Source organism: Aspergillus thermomutatus, assembly GCF_002237265.1.
Source record: "Aspergillus thermomutatus strain HMR AF 39 chromosome Unknown NODE_80, whole genome shotgun sequence".
NCBI classification, from domain to species: domain Eukaryota; kingdom Fungi; phylum Ascomycota; class Eurotiomycetes; order Eurotiales; family Aspergillaceae; genus Aspergillus; species Aspergillus thermomutatus.
The window spans coordinates 63,124-75,868 of NW_020798129.1; the positions used below are offsets into that span (position 1 = coordinate 63,124).

A 12,745-nucleotide genomic window follows, 5' to 3' on the forward strand; every position below is an offset into this window, starting at 1 on the left:
CATTGAAAGCACCCATAAAAATTATTGGATTAGTCAAAGAGATTCGGAAGGCGGAGAAGGATTTCGGATGCTTGACCGCCTTCAAGGCCAACACCTTTTACTCGGTAGAATGCGCTGATTGCCCGAAATGGTAATGCCCGAGATGGTCAGGTAATCCACAGCCCCTCATCAACAATTGAGCTTATAGTATACCACTCTCCCCCCCCTATTTCGACAGAAACGCAACTCCCTTGAATTCGAACACGATGGCGGCTAATTCTGATCGTACGGTCTATCGGGCTACCACCACAGCCCCTGTCAATATTGCTGTTATTAAGTGAGTTGACAATCGCCCCCTATTGAACCCATCGTTCGTTCTATGGTGATCCTCGTTTTCTCCTAACAGTGGTACTCTAGGTATTGGGGTAAAAGAGATGCATCTCTGAATCTGCCGACCAATTCTTCCCTTTCTGTTACCCTTTCTCAGCGCTCCCTCCGAACCCTCACTACCGCCTCCTGCTCAGCTATCTACCCCGCCGCAGACGAGCTCATCTTGAACGGCAAGCCCCAGGATATTCAGTCATCCAAACGCACACTCGCTTGTCTCTCCAATCTGCGTTCCCTCCGCCAGGCTCTCGAAAATGCCGACTCCTCATTGCCTAAACTGTCTACTCTCCCACTGCGAATTGTTTCCGAGAACAACTTCCCCACCGCTGCTGGTCTCGCGAGCTCAGCCGCTGGCTTCGCAGCACTTGTCCGTGCTATAGCGGATCTCTATCAGCTTCCGCAATCTCCCCTGGAGCTCAGCCGTATTGCCCGTCAGGGCTCTGGCTCCGCTTGTCGATCTCTGATGGGCGGTTATGTTGCCTGGCGTGCTGGCGATCGGGAAGATGGTAGCGACAGTCTGGCTGAGGAAGTTGCTCCTGCATCTCATTGGCCTGAGATGCGTGCAATCATCCTGGTGGTTAGTGCTGAGAAGAAAGACGTCCCCAGCACAGAGGGTATGCAGACTACCGTTGCTACCTCGAGTCTCTTTGCTACCCGAGCCGCTTCCGTTGTCCCTGAGCGAATGGCCGCCATTGAGACGGCAATCCAGAACAAGGACTTCCCTGCCTTTGCCGAAATCACTATGCGTGACTCGAATAGCTTCCACGCAACTTGCCTCGACTCCTGGCCTCCAATCTTCTACATGAACGACGTCTCCAGAGCTGCCGTGAGACTCGTCCACGACATTAACCGTGCCGTTGGCCAGACTGTGTGTGCTTACACATTCGACGCTGGCCCGAATGCCGTTATCTACTACCTTGAGAAAGACTCCGAGCTGGTCGCAGGAACCGTCAAGGCTATTCTGGGCACCAACACGGAAGGGTTCGACGGCCCATTCTACGATATCTTGAAGAACGTCACTGCTCCAGGCGTGCCTCTGGAGAAGGTTGACTCTAGAGCTGTGGAAGTCTTGAAGAACGGCATCAGCCGTGTCATTCTGACTGGTGTCGGGGAGGGTCCTATCAGCGTGGAGGATCACCTTGTGAGCGCAACAGGTGATATCCTCTCTTCTTGAATGTCATGAGCACTCCAGAACATTTTAATCAGCGCACAAGTGCCCTCGAACATGGTGCTTCACACGAGAAGATACCCAGCTGTGATCATTTTCTCTACTCCTGAATTGTCCATTATGGTTTTAATCCAGACTCTTTTAACGCAAAAACTAGCGCAACAACAGTTCCAGCCATGCACATCAAATCATTAAGCTACAACTGCATATCATGTTCTTAACAGCATTGCATGGTGCAACGTCCATTAGCAAGTGGTCCAGACACTGTTGGATTTCGGGTTTATTACTCCTTTTTATCTATCCATAATTTACCTCAGCAGATAGTAGCCCAAAAAAAGTAATCAAACCTCATCCATACTAGGAGATTAGTTCAGCAGGGCAGACTTCTTCATTTCCTTGACCGGTGGGACTTCCCGCCCTGATTTACCGGTACCCAGCACGGACGTGACACTCTCGGCGAGCACACGCTGTCCCCCGCGAGGTCTAAGTTCTTCGGCACCATCAAGGTTTTCACCCTCGGGGCCCTCTGCGGCGTTTTCACACTCGTCTTGTCCTGGGGCGCCAAACACTTCCTCCCTACTATCAGCGCACATCTTCAGCACTTCCTGCATAGTCTTTTCAATAGCAGCGGCGCGCTCGCGCATCCCCCGCCGCAGGAGTGCGTCAACAAGCGTTTCCACTTCAGCAACAGTCGAGTTGACTCGTTCAATGAGTCGTCGCACACTATTGACCAGGTACTCCTCTTCGTAGACCGTGCCTTTCTTACCACGCGCCCGCTTACGCTCCTCTCGCCGCCGGGTCTTGGACGTATGCCGTGAGGATGTCGTTTTGCCGGTGTACCTCGTGAACATGGTGCGGCCAGCCAGTGTGGAGGCGTCCGTGGGAGCCAGAGAGACGTTATCTGGAATATCGACTCCGAGGTCACCGGTAGTTGGATCACCACCGAAATAGGCCAGGGGATCGGCAGCACGGCGTTTGCGTAGTTCTCGGATACGTGGAACCTGGGCGTTCAACTGTGACCTGAAGTCGGCAAGGAGGTCCGTCGTGGTTCCCATGGAGTCTGCGAGACCTGTGTCTACGACCTCCGGGATCAGATCTTGTTTGCCATGGAGCGCGAGGATACGCGTGGCGTCCGCGAAGCGAGAACCGCGGCAGAGGAGGCGAGCCGCTGCCGGGATGTCATGCAGGTGCTCTGCGTGGATGTGAGCTGCAGAGACGTAGTCGCGGCTTTCTTCGGTCAATGTAGTCGATAGGGCAAGTGCGTGTGCGGTGAGATCCGCTTCCGACAGGGGAACCATCATGGCACAGTATAGAGACTCGCGCCAGAGGTGCGCCAGGTGGTAGCACTTGTATGCATCTTCGTAGAGCGATAGAGACTCGTAAGCTACAAAGAGTCAGCACTAGTGTGTTCGCGTGCTACTTGGCGGGACTATATAAGAATGGAGAGACGTACCGATTCCTGCTTCTTTGTATTTGGAGTGATCGTGCAAGAAATCGGCATAGATATGCGTCATATCACGCAGCTGCTCCTGCTGATATTTGAACAAGTCAATCGCTTCTTTGTACAGCTCATGCTTTATGACATAAGCGCGCATCTCGTCATAGGCGTTGAGAGTATGGAGATGCTTCAGAGCCTTGGCCCAGCGGCCAAGATAATTGTCAATTTCGAAACGACGTCGATCGTCGGGAAGCTGCTGAAGTTTCCGCAGGAATGGGAGGTATTCTCGAGGGTCCTAGTCGAGGTTAGAGACTTGCTCGCCAACCACATGGGCCAATCTTACCCTTTGAGCCTGCTGAGCAACCAACAAAGTGAGCTCGAGGTCGTAGAGACCCAATGCATGGTCGTACAGGCGGTGAGCATCTGTGAGGAAACACATATGCTCAATTGCGTCCTCTGCTTGCTCCGCGCTTTGTTCTATAGAGCGGTCAGCAACTGGCAAAGGAGTACTCGTGACTGTAAACAAACCTCTCAGGCGAGCGACAAGCTGAAGTCCAGCTTCGAGATCCGGTGGCGATTTGCAAACATGTGCAGTGACCAGGTTATGCAAGTTGGTGTCCAAGCGTTTCTCGAGGGTGGCCAGAAACGCATCGCAGATTCGGTTGACCTTGCTGGCCTTAGTCGTCGGCTTGAAAGAGGCTGTATTCTCCGGCTGAACTGTGGTTTGAACCTCCCTGGGTGTCTTTAAGGTGTCCTTGTACAAAGTTTGTGAGACGTCGTCCTCACTGAGGACCGGTCAGCACGGCTCTCGAGAGGAAAAGTCAGGCCGTCAACTCACCTCAACCGGGATAGGAATTCATCGATGAAATCTACCCTCTTCACTTGATCCACGAATAATGCAACATTTTCCAAGAATTGTTCAGGTGCATAATCATGAAGGATGTTCATGTCTACCATCTGGCTGCGGCAGGCAAGAAATGCGGAGCGGTAGTCCTTTCGATCGATGTAGTTTCTGATGCCGGCCAAGACAAGAGCCCGAGGGTAGATTGTCTCTATATTGCCCCTGGGCGCCTGTAGGGTGACAGCGAACTTAGAGGGCATGACTGACACCAGTTTGCTTCCACGTTCGATACTTCGGCATCGTTCGTCCGTCTCGGGGGTGTCGGCAGGAACTTCCATCTCTGTAAGTTGAAATTAGCCATTAGAAAATGGAAATGAGATCGCCATATTCAACAAACCTTCTGCTTTTGCCAAGTGAACAAACTTGAGAAGATGCTGGGAAGTAGTAAACAAGACGTGCGCTTGGGTCACGAGGAAGGACGTGCAATTCTTTGCAAGCAGTTGGCTATTTGCATAAAGGGCCCCGGTCCTCGATAATGAGATCAAAACGCGCTTTTAAGCTGTCAGCGAGATTTCAGTCAATTGTGGGGCAATGAGAGATAATACCTCATCCTCTGACAAGTGGACAGCCCGAGCCCAGTGGGTGTCGACAGCAGGGCTCTGGTCCCAATAGTCCACGTCGACGTCTCCGGAGGAGAAGGCTTTCAAGATAGAGTACGCGATTGGGCGCCCAGGTTGACGGACATGCGAAAGCCACAAAGCGTCATGTCCAAGGGCTGGGACAATTGTGAGAAGCTGCTCCGAGTCTGTTGCTTGATAGGCGGTCGTCGTCGATCGGGTCTCGAGCGTTGTCCTTTCAATACGAGCGCTGTTCGGTCCACTGTTCCTGAGAATGTAGACTTCATTCTCGTTCAAAAAAGCGATCTGTCGTGGTCGGCTGTCTACAGTGTCCGGCAAGGGATGGCTAGATTCGAGTATTGGAGAAGGAACAGGACGAGTCTTCAGTGACCACATGTAGACAGAGAAGCAATCTTTCATAAGGACCGCTATTCGAGTGCCAGACTTGCTGAATGCGACATCGACAACGTTCGAGTGCACTGGCACGTTATTGTGAGCCATTGGCGGAGGAACTCCCGATAGTCTTAGGGGCGTCAACTTGAGTGTTTCTTCTGCGAATTAGCATGAGGCTCTTCTCATCCGATGTGAATCCAAACATACTTCCATCGACCACAGCAACAGCACCGACGTCATGAGGAGAGACGGTCGAACCATGGGCAACATCGAAGACAAAGTCTACGTCCAATATCGACGCTGGAAAAAGATCATCAGCATGTATATGGAAGAGACATCGGAGTGCCAAGTACCTGAGCCACAAGCAACAGAGCGTAGAGCCTTCTCTTGATGCCATTTGAAGACAAAAGGACGAGGATAATCCGGATTGGCCAGCACAGGAACCTCTTGCTTGAGATAGTAGTGGTAGTTACCCATGGTCCAGAACTGAATACGATCGCGGAACAAGACAGCAAGGACTGTTGAATCGACATTCCAACTGAGATGAATATCAGAGGCCCAGGATGCTCTCTCTTCCTCGGTGAGGCGAAGCGAGAACTCTCCATGGCGCAAGCCGTTTCTCTCAAAAAATACCACATCAACCTTGTCTTCAAGCCGCTGAATCCCCGCAATTAGATTGCCGTAGGGCCGCCAGCTAAGGGCACCTTCTAGACCATCGACTGGCTCGCTCACGCTGTCCAAAGTGCCTTCTCTGGAGTAGACCCTAATCACGCGACGAACACCCGCTTCGATACTGTTCACAGCAACGTAAGCACCGTCACCGCGCCAGCTGATAGTAGTTCTGCCGTCATCGTTGCTGCTCATTTTGCCCTCGTCTACCTTTTCAGGCATCGTGGGGTCCCTGAGGGCTTTGGCTCTCTTTCCTTGAAATTGTGTCTCTCGCTTGCCCCAGCCCACGGAAACATGCTGGGATGCTTTAAGATCTTCGGGAGTGAACGTGATCTCAGCAACATTCTCAAACTCTCTAGTCATATAGAGAAAGGTATTGGCTCTAGTTGTGAGAGCTAGTAGCTCCTCATCCGGAGACCAAGCGGCAGCTGCAATGCCAACATCGACTGAACCCACGATCTCGATCTTATCTTCACCCGGAAGGGGTTCCTCACGAACAATGACGATGTCACCTCCTTCCAGAACCAAGCACGCGGTGTGATTGTCCGCGAAGTAATGTAGCGACAGAACCCGATCGCAGCTCAAATCAGGTAGCGGGCATGGCGCATCCCAGGATGCGATGCATTCAAATACTTCTGCGCCTACAGGGGTTGTAAAGTAGCTGTCTTGGTGCTTCCTCCTAAGCTCAATGATGGGGTTCGCTTCTGTAGGTCCAAAGGTACAAATTACAGCGTCCGAAGCTGTATCCCACGCGGTAGCCGTAAGAGGAAGCTCATTCTGAAGATGTACCTCCGCGAGGCGCACGTTTTTCAAGTTGCGCATCTTTCAAGATATTGAAGACTTTACCCCGCCATGTATCGACGAAGCTTGCACAAGTAAATAGTTGATTCAGAGCAATCAAGTGATCGACTTCATGAAAAGAGCTTCGTGAAATACTCCGAAAAGGATTAGCTCGTTTCAGGTACAATTATTGTGTTGTCTGCGGACTGCAAACATAGCTGTGCCGACCAAAGATTTTTAATTTTCGGACGGACAAAAGTGAGCGCTCGACCAATGACTTCATCCATATTCTTCTAATGGGCATCAACCCATCTGCACAATCCACTACAACCACAACTACGAGGAAAGAAAACAATAAAATAGATCGCAAAGCATTGATGCGTCGAAATCCACTGAATTCTGAACTTTGTACATAATACCGAATGCTTCAAGGATAGGATACATTTCCCGCCATTTCCCAATGCCCAAGGATGCCGAGGTGTGAGAAGTCTCAGCGTAATCGAGCTTCTTAACGGGTCTTGTAGGTTTGCCAAACTGTGTAGGAGCAGTGTTAGACGGATACATATGATCCTGCGTTCGACTACTGAGAACGTACCAGCAATGGCGAAGGGAGCACCGAAGCCGGTAACTACACATCCAAAAGTCAGCATGGTTGATTTGCTGCATCGCGGACATTCAATTGGAAGGACGAACTCATGAAAGCCCAGTATCTCCAGAAGAAGTATTTGGTCAGAGGGTTGAAGGGAATGTTGGAGCGAGGGCCCTCAGCGTAGTGGTATGGGCTTCCGAGCTGGGCCCGGGTGGTGGAAAAGCCACGACGGGCGACGAAGGAGGTGGCCATTCTGGCGCGGAGAGCAGAAGCAGCGTTCATCTTAAACACACCCGTCAGATCCAACTGAGGGAAGTGGCAGTCAAAAGTAACAATTACGCACCTTGAGGGAAGCAGGAGACACGATACCGTCGAAGTAACCCGATAATCGACCACCCGGAAGGAAAGAGAAGGAGTGGAACGACACAGCTTCGGCGGCTCCCCGGAACCCGTATCACGTGACATTTTCGCTCCGAAGTAGCAAGTTTTCCCGGCGGTGATAATAATTTCTAAAGAAAACTGTTACTGCCCAATCACACGCCGCCTTCCTTAGAAGGAACATTGAAATTTCTTAGTTGATCGCAGAGAACGACAGGCGTCTCAGCTCAACTTGGCCTCATATCTGCCATCTGTGGCTGATTCTGGAGTTTGTCTCGATAATGGATGAACTCTTTGATGTATTCGAGGACCAGCCTCAAGCGGCAGCGAAGCCCGCCGATGGTGCACCCAAACGACCCAAGAAAGACAAGAGCAAGAAGCGTCAGGTAAATGGCGATGTGAAGGAAAATGGCGCAGCGACAGAGAGCAAGGAAGATATCGAGATTCCCGATGCACCCGCTGGAGAAGCTGCATATGGGGAACAGGCTGAAGCGCCTGCGACCGAGAACAACCAGCAACAACCTGGTGCGAAACGTCCGCGACTCGAGAAGGAACCGCAGCCTGTACTAGCAGACGAATTCGAGACGGCGCAGGAGCGCGAGGTTGCAGCATCTGCAGGTCTACAAACCGCAAAGGAGACAACTTCGGTCAAGTTGTCGCACCAGGTTCGGCATCAAGTCGCCATTCCGCCCAACTATCCATACGTTCCGATTTCGCAACACAAACCGCCTGAGAACCCTGCAAGGGTGTGGCCGTTCACTCTCGACCCGTTCCAGCAAGTGGCCGTTGCATCCATTCAGAGAGAGGAAAGTGTTCTGGTCTCGGCTCATACCAGTGCCGGTAAGACGGTAGTTGCGGAGTACGCTATCGCGCAAAGTTTGAAGAACAACCAAAGAGTCATCTACACAAGTCCTATCAAGGCTTTAAGTAACCAGAAATACCGAGAGTTCGCGGCGGAATTTGGTGATGTTGGTTTAATGACGGGAGATGTCACTATCAACCCAACAGCGACCTGTCTGGTCATGACAACAGAGGTAGACCTCCATGACACTCCAAGCGCAACTGGGTGTTCGCTGACGTTCTCGGCTAGATTCTTCGGTCCATGTTGTATCGCGGCTCGGAAATTATGCGCGAAGTTGCATGGGTTGTTTTCGACGAGATTCATTACATGCGTGATGCCGGTAAGTCTCGTGAATGGTGCTGACTTTAAAAGCTACTGACAGTTATGGTAGTTCGGGGAGTGGTCTGGGAAGAGACCATCATTTTGTTACCGGATAAGGTCAGATATGTATTCCTGTCGGCGACAATTCCCAATGCTATGCAGTTCGCCGAATGGATCGTCAAGATGCACAACCAACCCTGTCACGTCGTATATACTGATTTCAGACCTACTCCTTTACAACATTATTTCTTCCCCGCAGGTGGTGAGGGCATCTTTCTCGTCGTCGACGAAAAGGGAGTGTTCCGCGAAGAAAACTTCCAAAAGGCAATGAGCAGCATCGCAGACAAGAAGGGAGATGACCCGTCGGATGCTATGGCCAAAAGGAAGGGAAAGGGTAAAGACAAGAGGTCGAATAAGGGGGGAACTGAAGGGCCGTCCGACATTTACAAGATTGTGAAAATGATCATGCTGAAGAACCTCAACCCCGTCATTGTCTTCAGTTTCAGCAAACGTGAATGCGAGGCGTGCGCTCTCAACATGAGTCGTTTGGCCTTCAATGATGATTCGGAGAAGGAGATGGTATCCAAGGTTTTTAACAGCGCTATCGAGATGCTTTCCGAAGAAGATAGGAACCTGCCTCAGATTAAAAACATTCTGCCTCTGCTCCGGAGAGGTATCGGTGTCCATCATTCTGGGTTGCTTCCTATTCTCAAAGAGACCATTGAGATTCTCTTCCAAGAAGGACTTATCAAGGTGCTGTTTGCGACGGAAACGTTCTCAATCGGCCTGAACATGCCTGCAAAGACTGTTGTCTTCACGAGCGTCCGGAAATTTGACGGTTTTAGCCAGCGCTGGGTAACGCCGTCCGAATTCGTCCAGATGTCTGGTCGAGCTGGTCGAAGAGGTCTTGATGACCGCGGTCTCGTGATCATGATGATTGGTGAAGAGATGGATCCTGCGGTGGCGAAGGAGATTGTGCGCGGAGAGCAGGATAGGCTCAACTCAGCTTTCCATTTGGGTTACAATATGATACTGAACCTGATGCGTGTGGAAGGCATCTCGCCCGAGTTCATGCTGGAGAAATGCTTCTACCAATTCCAAAACACGGCCGGTGTTGCCGAGCTCGAGAAACGTATGCTTAATCACTTGATAGCTGGAAGGAGGATATTTGCGCTGACCCCATTGCAGAGCTACAGGAATTTGAAGAGAAGAGGGCCAACATGACCATTTCTGACGAAGGCACCATTCGCGAATACTACGAATTGAGGACGCAGCTCGACAAGTTTGCAGATGACATACAAGCAGTCATCAGCCATCCAGATTATTCTTTGACCTTTATGTCTCCGGGACGTTTAGTGCACATCAAACACAAAGACAAAGACTTTGGATGGGGTGTGGTTGTCAATTACAAACAACGGAAGCCACCAAAGAATTCAACGGAGGAGATTCCTCGTGACAAGAGATACGTCGTCGATGTTCTGCTCAATATTGCCGAAGGGCCGTCTGTGGCCACAAAAACATTTGAGGAGTTACCGTCTGGAGTCAGGCCGGTGAAAGAAGGGGAAGATTCTCGAATGGAGGTCGTTCCAGTTCTTACAGAATGCATTCGTGCCATCTCCCATGTACGCATGAAGCTTCCCAAGGACCTGAATCCAAAAGAAGCGAAAAATGGAGTCAAGAAATATCTAGTTGAGATCCATAAGCGCTTCCCCGATGGCATTGCTACGCTTGATCCGATTGAGGATATGAATATCAAGGGCGAAAGTTTCAAGAAACTACTCAGAGTAAGACACATATCTTCTTCTGCATTTACTTTGAATTATGCGCAATGCTGATTATCACCACAGAAAGTTGAGGTCCTCGAGTCTCGTTTGCTTTCCAACCCTCTGCACAACTCTCCCCGGCTACCAGAGCTTTACGAGCAATATTCTGAGAAGGTGGAGCTGGGAACAAAGATCAAGGAGACGAAGAAGAAGATCTCCGAGGCCATGTCCATTATGCAGCTTGATGAGCTGAAGTGCCGTAAGCGTGTACTACGTCGGTTCGGTTTCATTAACGAGGCCGAAGTCGTGCAGCTGAAGGCACGAGTCGCCTGCGAAATCAGCACGGGAGACGAGCTCATGCTCAGCGAACTTCTTTTCAACGGTTTCTTCAACAAACTTACTCCGGAACAAATCGCTGCTGTACTGAGTGTATTCGTTTTTGAGGAGAAGTCCAAGGAGACTCCTGCTCTGACGCGGGACGACCTGGCAAAGCCCCTGAAGGAAATTCAAGCACAGGCCCGGATAGTTGCCAAGGTTTCTCAAGAATCCAAGCTGGCTGTCAACGAGGAGGAATATGTAAACAGTTTCCACTGGGAGCTTATGGAGGTCATCTACGAATGGGCGAACGGCAAGTCCTTTGCTGATATTTGGTGAGTTGTCCATCTATCGGTGCGCTTAGTCGAAGTCTGCTTCGAAAACTAACTTGTCCCTCTCATTAGTGGAATGACCGATGTCTATGAAGGATCGTTGATTCGGGTCTTCCGTCGATTGGAGGAGTGTCTCCGTCAGATGGCGCAGGCCTCCAAGGTTATGGGTAACGAGGAACTCGAGAGCAAATTCGAGGAAGCTCTGACTAAGGTGCGTAGGGACATTGTGGCTGCACAGTCCCTGTACTTGTAGATATCATTTTTCTTTTCTTTTCATACTTCCTACGATCTCTGTGGTAGGGAGATGTATGCCGTATGGTCTCAGTCGTTTTGGTGGTCTCGCATTTCCCTGGCGTCGGAATTGAAAATATGGTTTTCATTGTTGGTTCCCTCGATGTATTTAGACCGTTTCTGACTACTCGAATGGAGCACATACCTTTCTATGATTTTAAAGAAATGGTTCTTAAGCCTCCGTTGATCAAATATAAATGTAGAAATGAAACCTCGCCCCCTAAAACCTCACGTGTAATGATCATGGATGGTGTCATGCACCAGAAACCTGCGCAGTCGGCCTGCGTTGCCTCCCGCAACCGCCTGCAAAGTGCAAGTCCACCGCTTTTCTTTCTTTCGCCCTTCCCCACCACTCACTCACCTACACCTCAACTCTACTCATCCTTACGCCCTCTTTCTTCTGTCCCCTTTCTCTCTCTTTCTCTTTTCTGATTCTCCATCTTTTTTTTGTTTGGAATTTTGTCTTTCCCTTGCTTTATCCCTCCTTCCCATCCTCCTGCTATCTTGTGCTCTAAATCCTCGTCTCCCTCCGCCACTGAGAGATATCAGTACTTCTTTGCCCACCAACTGTTTGTGACCCATCATGAACAGCTTGGTGGCTACACCACCTGTACCTCCACACTTTTACGAGTATTCTCGTCTCTCTTCTCCACATCCAAGTAAGTGACTTTTTGGGGTTACACGGTCGAGATCTGGAGCTGACGACTATCCCAGTGTCTACCCCTACTCATACACCCAGCAACCGTAAACGGAAAGCCGACGATGATGGCAATGATCACGATGGACGGATGTCAGCTTCTCCCACCAACTCCCCCGCCTTCACTCCTCGATCTCTTCCGGCTCCTCGCTCCTTCAAACGCTCCCGCCCCAACGTCTCTGGCAGACCACTTTCCCTCCCTCGACTGTTGGAAACCCTCGACACAGATGCCTTGAGGGGGATACTACGGTCAATGTGCGAGCGTCACCCGGCTTTGGCTGACGAAGTAATTCACACGTCCCCACGCCCGAGTGTTTCCTCTGCTCTCCAGGTTCTCCGAAATTACCAATCGACTCTACAAAACTCCTTTCCGTTGGGTGGCAATTCTGAGTCGGACTATGCGTACAACCGTGTCCGACTGCCGTTGGGAAATCTTCTGGATGCTCTGAGTGATTTCACGCCGCATTTCTTGCCGCCACATGAAACTCAAGCGTCCGTGTCTTTAAGTTATCTGGACGGGGCTACAGATATCATTCACGCATTGCCACGATGGAACTCACCACAGAACAACATAGAGCGGGACTCTGCGTATGATGAGATTTGCAAGGCATGGATTCTGGTAATCCGAGAGGCGGCGAAGCGTGGTGGCGGGATTCAGCTGCAGTACGGTGGATGGGATCAGAAACTGGCGAAGCATAACCAAAATTCGGGCGGTCGACTTCAGGCTGCCGTCAACGAGCTTGGTAACAGCTTGGGTTGGATGCACGGCCCAGACTCCCAAGGCTATGGAAGTTCGACTGGCGGGGACCTTGGCTCGATTCGGGAACAGTTACTTTCCGGCACTTATGGCTTGGGAACTCCCGTCAAAGTTGGACCCTGGTAAAGAAGCACTTCTCGCAGTTTCGCTCCTTTGTTGCAACTTGATACACCCTTGCGGCAGCGTTGC

The 12,745-nt window shown here is 50.8% G+C and overlaps 4 protein-coding genes across 4 annotated transcripts; 2 read left to right on the plus strand and 2 right to left on the minus strand.

The window, feature by feature from the left end:
• Nucleotides 1–245: 245 nt before the first annotated feature.
• mvd1 (diphosphomevalonate decarboxylase MVD1) lies at nt 246–1,540 on the plus strand (the record flags this gene model as incomplete). The annotated part of the gene is made up of 2 exons (XM_026760251.1): nt 246–316; nt 397–1,540. The coding sequence occupies 2 exons, from the start codon at nt 246–248 to the stop codon at nt 1,538–1,540; spliced, it is 1,215 nt and encodes a 404-aa protein (XP_026614935.1).
• Nucleotides 1,541–1,899: 359 nt separating this feature from the next.
• Nucleotides 1,900–6,314, minus strand: CDV56_106721 (Elongator subunit IKI3; the record flags this gene model as incomplete). The annotated part of the gene is made up of 9 exons (XM_026760340.1): nt 1,900–2,918; nt 2,988–3,267; nt 3,316–3,449; nt 3,501–3,757; nt 3,811–4,153; nt 4,211–4,364; nt 4,419–4,981; nt 5,031–5,123; nt 5,177–6,314. 9 exons carry the CDS (start codon nt 6,312–6,314, stop codon nt 1,900–1,902), a joined length of 3,981 nt encoding a protein of 1,326 aa, XP_026614936.1.
• A 466-nt stretch (nt 6,315–6,780) lies between these two features.
• On the minus strand, nt 6,781–7,326 carry CDV56_106986 (cytochrome c oxidase VIIc family protein; the record flags this gene model as incomplete). The annotated part of the gene is made up of 4 exons (XM_026760605.1): nt 6,781–6,806; nt 6,868–6,900; nt 6,966–7,167; nt 7,231–7,326. The coding sequence occupies 4 exons, from the start codon at nt 7,324–7,326 to the stop codon at nt 6,781–6,783; spliced, it is 357 nt and encodes a 118-aa protein (XP_026614937.1).
• Nucleotides 7,327–11,685: 4,359 nt separating this feature from the next.
• STS1 (cut8/STS1 family protein) lies at nt 11,686–12,682 on the plus strand (the record flags this gene model as incomplete). The annotated part of the gene is made up of 2 exons (XM_026760836.1): nt 11,686–11,761; nt 11,817–12,682. The coding sequence occupies 2 exons, from the start codon at nt 11,686–11,688 to the stop codon at nt 12,680–12,682; spliced, it is 942 nt and encodes a 313-aa protein (XP_026614938.1).
• Nucleotides 12,683–12,745: the final 63 nt, after the last annotated feature.